Source organism: Rhizomucor pusillus (genome assembly GCF_041956525.1).
Source record: "Rhizomucor pusillus strain CBS 183.67 unplaced genomic scaffold VTP01scaffold_31, whole genome shotgun sequence".
NCBI lineage: Eukaryota > Fungi > Mucoromycota > Mucoromycetes > Mucorales > Lichtheimiaceae > Rhizomucor > Rhizomucor pusillus.
In genome coordinates, this window is record NW_027192173.1 from 60,694 (window position 1) to 74,111 (window position 13,418).

At 46.6% G+C, this 13,418-nt stretch overlaps 3 protein-coding genes across 3 annotated transcripts; 2 read left to right on the forward strand and 1 right to left on the reverse strand.

The window, feature by feature from the left end:
- Positions 1–2,411: 2,411 nt before the first annotated feature.
- VTP01DRAFT_7170 (uncharacterized protein) lies at positions 2,412–8,979 on the forward strand (the record flags this gene model as incomplete). Its single annotated transcript, XM_069386153.1, has 9 exons — positions 2,412–3,116; positions 3,187–3,386; positions 3,453–3,679; positions 3,742–4,338; positions 4,407–5,351; positions 5,413–5,612; positions 5,682–5,863; positions 5,924–6,252; positions 6,323–8,979. The coding sequence occupies 9 exons, from the start codon at positions 2,412–2,414 to the stop codon at positions 8,977–8,979; spliced, it is 6,042 nt and encodes a 2,013-aa protein (XP_069234539.1).
- Positions 8,980–10,013: 1,034 nt separating this feature from the next.
- On the forward strand, positions 10,014–11,661 carry VTP01DRAFT_7171 (uncharacterized protein; the record flags this gene model as incomplete). Its single annotated transcript, XM_069386154.1, has 3 exons — positions 10,014–10,200; positions 10,269–10,833; positions 10,908–11,661. 3 exons carry the CDS (start codon positions 10,014–10,016, stop codon positions 11,659–11,661), a joined length of 1,506 nt encoding a protein of 501 aa, XP_069234540.1.
- Positions 11,662–11,880: 219 nt separating this feature from the next.
- Positions 11,881–13,318, reverse strand: VTP01DRAFT_7172 (uncharacterized protein; the record flags this gene model as incomplete). The annotated part of the gene is made up of 5 exons (XM_069386155.1): positions 11,881–11,925; positions 11,983–12,299; positions 12,370–12,566; positions 12,620–12,716; positions 12,784–13,318. The coding sequence occupies 5 exons, from the start codon at positions 13,316–13,318 to the stop codon at positions 11,881–11,883; spliced, it is 1,191 nt and encodes a 396-aa protein (XP_069234541.1).
- Positions 13,319–13,418: the final 100 nt, after the last annotated feature.

Sequence of the window (13,418 nt, forward strand, 5' to 3'; positions counted from 1 at the left end):
AGCTATCTCACCTACCATGTCAATTTTCAAATATCTAACTAGATCGTATAATATAGCTATCAACATATGAACTTTTGGCAGGTTCACGTATTTTATTGGGCGAGTTTTCATCATTCTTCGAGATATTTGATCTATCTTGCATGTGCTCTAGTTGTGTACAGTATTGATTGCAGCAAACAGGTCATACAAAATGGCAACGCATGCAGGGATTTGCTTTGAAGACGCGGATGGTAGTCACTCTCGGACAGAAAATAACTGCCTATGTAACTGATGTGGAGGAGATGAAGAATGCGGTTTACAGCACAGAGGCGTGCTTTCAAATCGAAAGCGTTATAAGTGGCCCGTCCATCTTTATATTTCACCCTTCCTTTGTTCAAGTGCATCTAAGAAATAGGAGAGACCTTGTATATCCATTCGACTGTCCCCGTTTGTAAGCACTTTAAACAACGAAATTCTCTCCATCATACCTTTTTTCCGCCTTCTCTTCCCTTTTTCTTCATTTTGCCTATCCATGCGTATGGATCGGTGTCAATCTCCTTCATCAGCAAAACGTGATTAGTCTCTCCAAGACTGACACTATCTGTCTATCCGAAGCAAGTCCCATGATTATTCGATGATTTGTGTCCTGATTTGTCCTGAGTGGACTGTCTTCATGTTGCTGAAGCACTGAAGCAATTCCCAACTTCTATGGCCGAACTGTCAGAATTGTCAAGCAATTCGGGAAATTCCCCGTGCTCGTTATCATCTGCATCTATGAAGTCTCCTCAAAGGAGCTAGCAAATACCTTTGCTCAGCATGAAGATAAACACTATTTCTTCAGACGCCATATCTTAACTGGGCTGAAAACTGCTATATGCTCACCAGGGAGAGTATCAAAAGCTATGTCGACCCTTCTGGCGAAGAAGACCTGGATCCGCTCGTAGCAATGGCATAGTTCCTGATATCTGGCCAATCAAGCTTCTTGCAGTCAATTGCTAGAACGATCCCACGAGTTGTGCAGCTCTGACGGTTAGCAAGAAGCCTGGTTGATGACGGTTGCAAAATCGAGGATGAGAAACTGGTTGCACTGCGCAAGGTTTACAGCAGCACGCATGAACAGTTAAAAAAAATACGCGATAACGTTAGCCAGAAGCCCGAACGGGCGCTACAATATGCTGAAGCTGGAAGGATATATACTGATCAGCTAAAGTGGAAGGACGACCAGATGGCCGGGAGGAAAACGACATCGATGAATCAATCCAATCGATGGGACCGCCACCGGAAATACATCGCCAAGTGCAAGAAGAACTCGACCGTAAAAAACATGAAGGCTATATGAAAGCTATCGGTACAATGAAGACTATCTGATTTAAACAATCCGCGAAAATCAGCTCCAGTTAGTCCTAGATTGGTTTCCCCCTCCCTTTTTCTTCATATACTGTCAACAGTTTCGTTATCTAGTATTCTACAAATTCCGGAGTAGTATGTAGTCCTCATTGTTATCGAATTTTGACCTTACTGTAATGATATATCAGTTCAAATTTTGAAGCAAAAGGTTACAAAGGTTTCAGTACTATCGGTGCTATATTGAATTGAGCATTATAAGTGCTACTTTCTGTCTCTCTCTTTCCTTTTTCATTTAGCTTATCACAACCAGGGTAGTAGGTTTAACACTACCTGTAAACCTGATGTTTGACTTCCTATGATGGCAGCCTGTATTGATGGATCGCTGATAGAGGTCTTTTGATAGCCTTTGGTTCCTTCTTTCTTCTGAAGCTGATATTCAGCGAATACCAATACAGATAAACAGAAGAGCATATTGTGTCCATAATCGAATAAGGTGGAATAGTATGTACCCGACCAAAGGTTTGCTATCAGACTACAACTGGAAAAAAGGGAGAGGAAGGAGTGATAGGCGTAACGCCGAAATCTTCAACAGGATGAGGTGAAGAAGGTTAGTAAGGGTGGATAGTAGCAGTTGATTGATGCCACAAAGCCCAGGACATTTAAATCAGACAACGCCTTCCATTGTAAGCAAGTTTCCATTATTCATGGCGGACAAAAAGTGTTCTGCTTCTTTTTTGCAAGCTGGTGTAACATGCAACAAAAAGTGGATGCATGTGGTGCCTTGACTTTTCTCGAGTTTGCCTGCTTTTTAGAGCATTCGTTGTCCATATTACCCGCTCCTTTCCTTCAACCCGATACCGTTCCTTTCTTTCACTTGCCGGAACCTGCCTTGATTGCGCGATCCTTCAAGAGGTTCTCACTCACCCTTCCTTTTCATGTTCAAAGGCACATTCTGCCTTGATTAGCATCTCCCCTAAAGTTAATCGTTTGTTTAAGATTTCCGTCCATATTACTATTATTATTACTAGTACCTTACCTCCCTAATACTCCCCAAAGCCGGGTTCCTTTTTCTTCTGCGAAGCGCAATGAAGCCAGTCAGCTGCTACTATTCGTGTCTGGTTGGCTTGATATCAATTGCTTTTACAACCGGATCCTACGTCGCACATCCAGCAATCGATCTCGAGCAGCTAGGCCAGATAGGCATTGCAGGTCCATATGGCGGCATATCACTTTACACTGATTCACAGCAGCTGACACAAATACCGGATTCGACCGCGTCTATCCTCACATACACCAACGAAACGTTCCAGGTACTCTCGTCTTCTAGCACCAATGGATCCATTTACGCCTCGTGTATGATGGATTCCAACCATTTGTGTGTTGGTGGCGATTTCATGCAGCTTGGATCAGTTAACGTATCCAACATCGCCTTGATCGACCTCAACACTGGCGCCGTGTCAGCATTATCTGAGGGTCTGGATGGTCCCGTTTACACTTTGTATTGCGACACTGATCAGCAACGCGTATACGCCGGAGGTTCTTTCTGGGCACCCGTCGCACCTTCCCCGCAATACGCAGATTCGTTAGCATACTTTGGTGGCAGCGTCGCTGCTTGGCAAAACGGAACTTGGTTTGGACTACCCTGGAAGGGGCTCAATGGACCGGTCAATGCAATTACCAAAAACAACAAGACCGGATCTATACTCTTTGGAGGTCGGTTTGATACTTCAGCGGATGGTCAAACCAACTATGCACCAGCAAGTCAACCCATCAGCTTGTCTTCGCCGGCAGTAAGTGCTATACATATATTTCCTTTTTCAGAACATACATTTAATTTTCCTCCATGATCTGCAACTACAGACCATCTCTGCCCAGAACTCTGGAACAGTAAACAACGATCCCTCAAGTATAATATGTCCATCTGATCTGGACAGTGATCCATGGCTGCTGTTGGACGACACAGCTGGTTACTGGCAAGCCACCTTTGCATATTCCGTGACGCCATCGCTTATCCGTTTCGCAAACACGCACATGGATGGACGGGGCACTCAAAATTTCTCGTAAGATGTCTTTTATAACTAATTATTACAAATGGTGCGATCTAACACGCGTGGTAAATAATTAAGGGTGATCGCATTGCCGTCCAATACCCCGTTCAATTTCACCTACATTGATCCTGTCACCCATCAGCGCCGTTCCTGCTCCACCAACTGCTCACTTAGCAACGATGCCAGCATTGAGTACCAGGATTTCGTTATTCAGGACGCGACACTCGCTTCTGGTATACGTGTGCAAATTTCCTCATGGTATGGCTCGGGCGGTGGATTGGCCAGTATCGAGATATTTCAGCGAGGTACGTCGCGTGATCGTGGTGATATCAACGCGTATGCGGCTAAAATATACATTTTTGACCAGAAATCTTTGTATATGCGGTGCAATCACTGAACGGGGCAACTTGCGGATCTAGCACGAATCAGACGCAAGTGAGAACGACCGGATCATGGAAGTCCAGCCAGGTCTCAGGATCATATCAATACATATTAAGCACTGCGATTGAAGCGAGCAAGCTTAGTTCATCCACCGCATCTATTGATTTTATACCCAATCTTCCAGAGTCTGGCATATACGAAGTCTACTTCTATTTTCCAAAGTGTACGACCGATTGTGCACAGAGAACACAGGTGGATGTCACGGTGTATCCGACGGACGGCAATTCAACAGTAACGACTGTGGATCTCAGCAATACCAAGACTAGCTCGACACTTGTATATTCTGGTCCGATAGAAGGAGCTTCATCCGCCTTCCGACCATATGTCACCGTTGGAGTAGCACATAATGCGACGAAACCGAAAAGCGGAAACGCAGTAATCACGGCCCAAGCAGTGCAGTTTGTCAAAGTTCCATCCAATGGGACACTAACAAGCTTGCTAGCGTTCACTCCAGATCAAAAGGCTGCACCGTCGAGCGCGAGTGGAAATGGTACCTTGACTGGCGCCTACGGTCCTTTACCTGGTAAGTTGTCATATATATTTATACTGAATATCAGCAAATTGTGTTTTTTCCTGATTCTTATAAATTAGACAATGTACCATACATGTCTACTGTGAATGCCTTGGATGCATCTGATGGAAATATTTATATCGGCGGTAATTTTTCGTACACTTCGACCAACAAGACGTATCAAAACATAGTGCTTTTTGATTCTACAAAGAACCAGCTCGTCCCTCTGACCAACAATGGACTCAACGGCCCCGTCAACGCATTTTATCGAAACAATGCTGACTTATATATTGGTGGATCCTTCCAGTCCGTAGCAAGTGGTGCAAAAACTGTGCTCAACAACGTAGCCCGCTATAATACCAACAATGGCAGTTGGCACTCACTCGCTGGTGGTGTAAACGGCCTCGTAGAAGCATTCTATCAGTCACCATCAGACGCCGCTGCCATTATTGCTTCAGGCAACCACACTGGTTTCTACACTGACGAGAAGACGACGATAGCGAATGCAACAGCTGGTAATGCGTGGTGGAACACCTCATCTAATGCTTGGAGTGTCGATGGACCGTATATTTCGGGTCCCGTTTTCGGATCGTACAAGTTGCAAAATGGAACAAGCTTAATAGTTGGCAACATCAAAGCTGCACAGCGACATCAAGCGCGTGGTTTCTCGTTTATCAATAGCAATGTGAGCCTAGCGTCTTTCCCAGTGTATCCTGACGCATCGCAATCATTTGCTATCACCACTGGGGCATTTTGGAACGATAAAAAGAACGGAAACACAACAGTCACCATCCTTGGTGGACAATTTGCACTTCAAGGCAATGTACAGAATGTGGCATTGTACGAAAATGGAATCTGGACCGCTCTCAGCAACAACTGGCAAGGATCTGTGAATACAATGACGGTCCACAATGATTATCTCTACATAGGAGGATCGTTTACTGTTACCAAGGGCACAAATATTAGCAGTATCGCTGTATACGATCTCGTCAACCGCACGTCCGTGCCTGTGCCTGATCTACATAGTAAGTTATCGGAAAACTCTGTAACAGTGATTTGAGCCCATAATATTCATATTGCGAGCAGCAGACGATGGTACTGCGGCCAGGATCAATAGAATTCTCACCAATCCAGCCAACGGCGACATTGTAGTGGGTGGTAACTTTAGGACCGCTGGTTCGCTTACCTGCGAAAGCATTTGTGTGCTTGACGCTAGCAGCCATCAATGGAACAACCTTGGTGATTCCGGTGTTGGCGGTGAAGTATTGGATTTTACTTTCACAGGGGCAAGTAATTTTCTCTATTATCTTTACGAAGGATACATATAGACTTACTAAGGATGCTATTTTATGCAGGATAAGCTGATCGTAGCTGGCAATTTGACCTTGGGTGGTACTACTGTGCCCATCGCGCAATTTGATTACAACTCGAACGACTGGAACACGTTTGCTCCTGTGACCAGCGATGCTGGTTTGCCTGGCGCATCGACTGCAGTTTCATATGACAGCAAAACACAAAAGACATTTATAGCGGGCCGGTAAGTTTGTTGGTGAACATTGCCAACCTAGTGCCAGGCCTAAAAATATACTTTCATCAGAGTAAACGACAGCGCGTACATACGAGTCTGGGATGGACAGCAATTTAGCACGCCAAGCAATGCGACACTGGGCTCTGGTAGTAGCATAAATCAAATAACAGTTTTGCCCGTCAAGCAAGGAGGACCGAGTGTCAATCTGGAAGGAAGCACGGAAAGTGTTTTACTAGTAACTGGTTTACTTAACCTTGACAGTTACGGAAACGTTAGCAGTGCATTTTACGATGGTTCACGGTGGATACCATACTTTGTATCGTCGGCTACTAATGGCACTGCAGGCGCTGTAGCCAATGTATTTTTCCAATCCTATTTCCCAACTTTGACGATTACATGTAAGTTTGAAAGAGGGCGATTGGTACGAAATGTGGTATGTATATTAACCCTTACTTTTTACTTTTCCAGCTTTCTTGCCAGCACCGCTTGTTGTACTGGTTTCCATCGCTGCCGCTTTAGGCATCGTGTTCCTGATCGTTTTCTGCGCCCTGGGTGTTCTGTTTGCTAAAAGACGACGTGAAGCCAAGGTGGATCCGGCAGCCAACCCTGCGTCTTACTATGGAAAGCCTCCGCGACGTCCTGAATCGCTTCTTGCGATGCTGGATGCCGCAGCTGTTGCTGGAACGTTGTCCACGGAAGAGAAGAAACGACAATTTGAGGACGAGACGCCTTCCACCGGAGCTGTTTATCAATCGTTTGCAGATACACAGCGTGAAATGACGGAAAACACGAAGACTCCCGGTGCCGCGTTGGGTGGATTCACAGCAGCTGCAGCAGTGACAGCAGCAGCAGGCGCAGTAGCTGCCACCAATACCAGTAGTGATATAAAGCAACAAGAACAGCATCCTGATGCGGCCGCACCCAGCAATGTATACCAGTACAACAACAGCGGTCCCGCCCAGACAAATGTTCGAAACTCATACAACCCTTTCCGAGGATCTGCGGTCGGTGTAGCTGTTAGCGATGATAATACATTGTCTGTTGCGCAAGGTGGTGTTACATCGAGTTATCTTTCCCAATCGTCGGCTGTCGCTCCATCCATTGGCACCGCTGCTATTACTGCTACAGGTTTGCATGACAACTTGTATGCCAACATCGACAATGCCGAACCGCAAGCATCGTCTGCTGTTCGTTGGACAACCGCACCAGCAGCCGAAATAGGGACAGCTACAATCGATAAACCAGCATCGCCGTCGTTCTTGGCTGTACCTGCAACCGCCGGTGCCAACCGCTCCAGCACATCATCCGAGACGGAACAAGCTGGCAACACGGTCCGATGGACTAACGCTGGCGTAAACAGCGCTGCAGCTATGGGTACCGCCATGGTTATGCCTGTGGCAGGTGCTGTAGATCGCGAAAGCGCAGTTGATCCTGCTACACATGCAACTTTATCTAGATCGACATTCACTGAAGAAGAAGTACAAGCTTCGTCAACTGTACGCTGGACAAACTACACGACGCACTCGGCCCAAGGTGTCGCTGCAGTGCGACCTGTCACAATGTACTCAGATGTCACATCCATGCTCGATCAAAGCGATGTATTTGGCAACGTTCGGCCTTCTATGGTGGATGATTTCTCGTCAGATCCTGATATCGCTCGATGGACTACTGCCCCGGATGCCGACAATGCCAAAGCAACCGCTGCAATTGTTGCTGGCGCCGAAGCAGCGCAGCGATCATCCATGGCATCTACATCGTCTCAGGGAACAGTGAAGCTGAACTACAGCCCCAACGGATCAAGAGCGAGCTCTAGACAGTATTCTTCGAATCTGGATCTGTCTTCATTTACGTTGAACGAGAGTAACGACAAGTACTCTGGTATAACGACTAGAGACAATTTCTTGTCGGCTGGTCTTGATACCAAGGAAGCATCTTCTTCGTTCACGCTGTCAGAGTATGACCAGATTCAGGGCAGCAATGCAACCTACGACCGTTCTGCTACGAACAATGATGACGCCGATAATGCTAAGCAAGTTCTATCGATGTTTAGCTTGGCTGATTACAACGACAAGTATGCAGGCATCGCAACTAACGAACGATCCTTGTCGAACGACGGTACTCAGCAAGTTCCTATCAATGTCTTGGCCACGGATACATCAGAAAGTCGCTACGATGAAGTCAAACAGCATGAAGAGATACCAAAGAACAAGCACGAAGTAGAGGAAGAAAAAGACGAGAAGGAGGAAAGGAAACCGCAAGTAGCTGAAGTAGCAGAGCAAGTCGCAGATAAAAAGCCAGAGACAGCACCTTCTGAACTATCTTTTATGGACCACGATTTATTCAAGACGAGTTCGTTCCGTTGGTCTGATGGACCTACTCCTCTCAATACCAGTTTTGATATCAAGATCCAAGAAGCTTCGCCAGTTGCAAGTCCGGAGAAGCCTTCAGCTGCTCATATTACAGATATAAGCACGGAAACAGCGTCCAAGGCGATGTTCACAACCTCATTTGATGACTTGTACGCGGCGGCATCTGATATTGGAGCATCCTCTGCAGACAATGCCTCCCCTGCTGTGCACCACGGTGTTACTACTGCATCCGCCGATGACGGTGTCGCTGACGTTGCTGCTGCTATCGCTGTTGACGCGGCTGGTGCCTCTGCCGTTGCCGCAACACTCAGTGCAGCGGATAGTAACAAGTCGTCTAGTGCTGCAAACAACAATCACTCGGTCCTTGACGGTCGCGCTGCATCCAAACGCATGGTCCAAGACTTTTTATCGTCACGAGAGCAGGGTCCAGCGGCAAGTGCTGCTCAAAGCAAGGACACCGGTGGCAACAAGAAGTACCACAAAGATTTCCAGGCAGCTATGGAAGCCGCTGCACGTAACAATGCTGACGATCTGCCGTGTACAGAAGACCATCCTAACCTGTACTATGCAAAGTTCGACTTTAACGCCAGAGAGCACGGTGAGCTTGGATTTGACAAGGGCGATCCGATCATTGTGGTGGACAGAAGCGATGATATCTGGTGGATGGGATACAAGGACAACGGTGAAGAAGGTCCAATGCAAGGTGTATTCCCAAGTAACTACGTTGAAAGAGCCCCGGCAGCTACGAGCACATAATATTACACTTTTTTTCTCTCTCTAAATCTTTTTCCCCATTTTTGCCCATTTTTTGTAAATTTGACAACAAATTATTTGTTATTTTTGAATACCACTTAACGCTCGTTCTTAGCTGGCACGTAGTACATATAATGTTAAAATAGTGTGATGATTACATTGTTGTTCCTAACAAAAGATGGTATGCGTTAAGGCACGTGCGAGCGCTGCTACCTGGAACAGAGCACAGATAACATTCCAAACAAAGCCAGGTGCAGACGCACACATACGTGGCAAATCATTCAGATACGATGTCATTTTGGCTTGACTATTATAGGGTTAGAGCGCATAATTGAGTTCATACTGCCAATTCTTGTGTGTCATGAACTCGAGTCAATGTGCAACAGGGAATACTGCTATCGCTGCGCATTGGTGTGAGAAAGAGCAGATCGTAATATAACGATATCTATTGAGATCGGGTATTTGGCAACAACCGAGGAGAAAAGGAAAAATTAGCCAGACTTGGCAACATTCATACATGGCTAAAACAAGATTTGCATATTATTTTGTATTGCGTATCATATATGGCCAAGAACTCACAAAAAGAGCGTGATAATGATGTATATGCAGAAAGGTAATATAGAATACATATTATGGAAAATTTAGTTGTATACATGGCTGTCGATAAAAGCTCTTGGCAAATCGGTCTTGTGCACAAACAAGACAGCAGAAAATAACCTACCATCGTTGGCCCTGCCCAAAGACGGCGGAGAAATTGGGCAATGAATCCGTCGGGGATTGACGTGGACAACGAGACCCGCGCTAGACCATAAAAGGTTAGCTGCAGATCCCTCTGCAAATCCCTTTGGCCACTCGGTACGCATTTTCTATTTAGTTGTTCTTTCTTCCTTTCCTTTCCTTTCTTTCACTCTTCCACTTGGTTCTGGTTTCCACTGAAAGACATGCATGCGTTGGGACGAATACAGCTGTCCCTGTTGCTGATCCTGTTCATCGCTGTTGTCACAATCACCTTCAGGTGGCAAGCGATATTCAGCGACATGTCAAGGACGCTGCCCGGAGCAGCCGCAGCGGCAGCTGAAGATAACAACGAAATTATTCATATTGACCCTATGCTTCGATACGATGAGAGCGACCCAAGGATAGCAAAAGCCCGGGATCGCATCGACGCCAGGTTTTGCGGCGGTCCATGCAGATTTTTGTTACCGGTGTTTATCATGGAGCAAGGTAATTAAGGCAAGAAAGTAATTAGCATAATTGGATATACTAAACACGATGGTGGCGCCCGCATGCAGAGTCGAAAGCACAGATGCATTTCCGCCAGCTCGCATTCATGGCCGGCATGATAAACAGGACGATCGTCCTTCCGAACGTCGGCGGCTCTCGATTGGGTGCATGCCAGGAACACAATTTCTCGCTGTATTACTCGGAACAATGGGCTAAAGACAATAGCCAATATTTTCGCTACATAACCATGTCAGATTTTAAGGCGTGGCTCAAGGAACGTAACGCACTTGGGGTACGCGCAAAGTCGCAGACACTCCACATCCATCTAGGCCGGAGTCAGCACAAAAACCTCGGTGAGACGGATAATTGCCTGGCACCACTGATGAATATGAATACTTTGCCGGAAAGGAGTCTGTATTTGCAAGATAGCGGTAACGCTCAGCGACGTCGGCCGTATCAAAAGATCATCCGCGAATTCTTGACTGGCAAAACGACGAATACAGCACTTGTTGACGACGACGTCCAAGATGATAATGGAATCAGTCAGAAACATCGGCAGCGGCAGTATACGGAAGACGATTTCTCCTTTGTCACCCAAAATCTCGAAGTACTCAGCGTTTACTATGACAGAAGGTAAAAGGCAGGAGCTATTTTTAGTCGTACATGGATCGACCGTTTTGTTGACAATGCGGTGATTTCTATTACAGATATCCATTTATTCAGCACCCGGCAGCGGATGTGCCAATTCCGTACAGTGAAACGATCACCCAGGTAGCCGATGATATCGCGCGGCAGATGGCACCCTATTGGGCAATCCATTGGCGCACGGAACGCGTTGAGCCGGCAGAAAATCTTGTCGGCTGCGCCGAATCGCTTGTGTCTTTGCTAAAATCACACATCAAGACTTTCGCTGCCTCGTCACCAAAGACACCGGCCATCTTCCTCTTGACTGATTACCCGCATGTTTTTAGCCAAGAAGCGATCGAAGAAGCTATAGAGAACAACACGACCGAATCGTTGAATCCCGCGTCAGCCTCCTTTTCATCGTACTATTTTACGAGATACCATCATCTAGCTATCCAGTATCTGTACCAAAACTTGCCGGTGCATGTCACCAATCTTATAGACGACCAAGGAGAGGATGAGGACGACGATGATATGCACCTGCCTTCCAATTGGACTGTTATACCAATATCAGCCTCGCAGGCGGGGCATGACAGTGGCATCCTGGGCATTTTGGACAAGCTTTTAGCGATCCGTTCAGACCTCTTTATCGCTGGTAGACCTGGCGTGTGCGCTCGCAAGAGCAGCTTCACTACACGTATCATTAATGAGCGCCTGAACGTGCTCGGTGACAACAACGTCACTTTGGAAGACGATTGGGAGGGCCGGGGCCCCGGAGCAATCATGAATATTATTGAATACTTTGACCTTCCACAAGATGAAAGCGATGAAGAATAACAACACCGATGATCATCACCTTGCATGATATGTAATTATATGTTTCCTTTTGTATATAATCTTGTGTCCTTTTTATGTCGAAATAAAAAGAAAAAAGGAAGAATGCCTTGTATGCACAGTTGTATTGCTGAGGGGAAGGAACAATAAAGACGAGAATATAGGATGCAAGGTTGTGGGATGAAGGAGGCCAAGCCAAAGAAAGGAAAAGGGTGTTGCTGCTTAATTTTTAGGAAGCACAGGTCTGTAGTACATGGTCGTGACGTACTATATAAACGGTGTGTAAGCATCCTCGTATTTCTAAAACGATATTTCTTTACGTACCTTTTTGCGGTATCGAGTTGTCGTAGAAAGGGCCATTACATTGTCCTTTATGGATGTGGCGTACAAGTGGTTGAGCGTGACATGATTCGGTTCCGGCAAGACTGAGTTATCTTCTTCGCTCACAGCCTGCGAGTTTAAAAGGATCTTGTCCAAATGTGGCGGTAAGGACGGTGGTTGCGGCTGCTGTTTCTCCCAGCCTTTGACTGCTTTGCTGTTTGCACCATCTTCGGTCGTGACAACAGACGCGAGACGTATAAAATCGGCGGGGATCTCGGACGTATACTCCTCTGTAGGCGTGGATGGTCTCGAAATAGTTTCTGTGCGCATGGGAAGACTATGTAAGCGGAACGGGTCAATATCTACCAAACGCCTTTTCTCTCCTCCTACCTTGATCTGTCCTCGTATCACCAAAGTCGTCCATGTACTCCTGATCTTCGTCAAGCACTTGCAAATAATTGACCAAATTTCCATCCGGATCTGTTGCTGTTTCCATATCGTTCGAGCATTTCCATTCATCGTCCACTATGAACTTTAAGCGATGTGTGCCAGGTGGAAGCTCCAGGACTGCAGAAAAGTCATGTGTGCTGGTTTGCAATAAATCAGAAAATAAATACAACACTGTATGGGCTTTTCTCACCTTTTAACTAGCTTGATTTTATGCTTCCACCCATTGAATGTGCCCGTGACATAGACATTATTTCCTTCTTGCGACCACGTGATAATCGTCGGCACACCTGATGAATATTGATTGTGAGTAACTGATTGATCTCCCTTGTCGTCTCTGTCGGAACAAGTTCTAACCTCTCGCATTGCTGTCACGATACATGCTTGCTCTTCGAGACATCCGCTGCTGACCCATCGATTGATCGTCCTCAAACTCATTATCCCTGGTAATGCTCATTCCACGTGCTCGATAGTATGGTCCTCTTACAGAATCGCTTCTTCGATGTGAGGAGGCAGAAGATGATAAGGATCCGTACCACGGACTGGTGCTTCCGGTGCTGGATACCCAACCGGACCGTCCCGTCGATACGGGAACAGCCCTGGGTGCCGGTGAAGCTGCTGACCTTGCTGCTGATTCCACAGTTTCTGGTGGAGCATCGCTCGTTGCAGAATCAGGTTCGTCTGCGATGGGCTGCCCGGGTGCTGTGACAGACATGCGATAAGGTATATTATGCGGTGAGGACGAGTCGGTCGTGGTGGTGACTACCGGAGGTGCTGCCGGCTTCTTTTCTACCACAAAGCCTGCCGTGCTAGGCGTCTCTTTCGGCGGATTCTGAGTCGCTTCCGCCGATGTTGCGCTGTTGCGGCTTTCCGTTGATGCCGAGTTGCCCATGAGGTGGAAGAGGCGGCAAAGCAACCCAAAAATGCAAACCCGTGCATCGGATATCCTGCCCCATTGAGACTCAGACAGCTATCGTATAAGTGAAAGCATC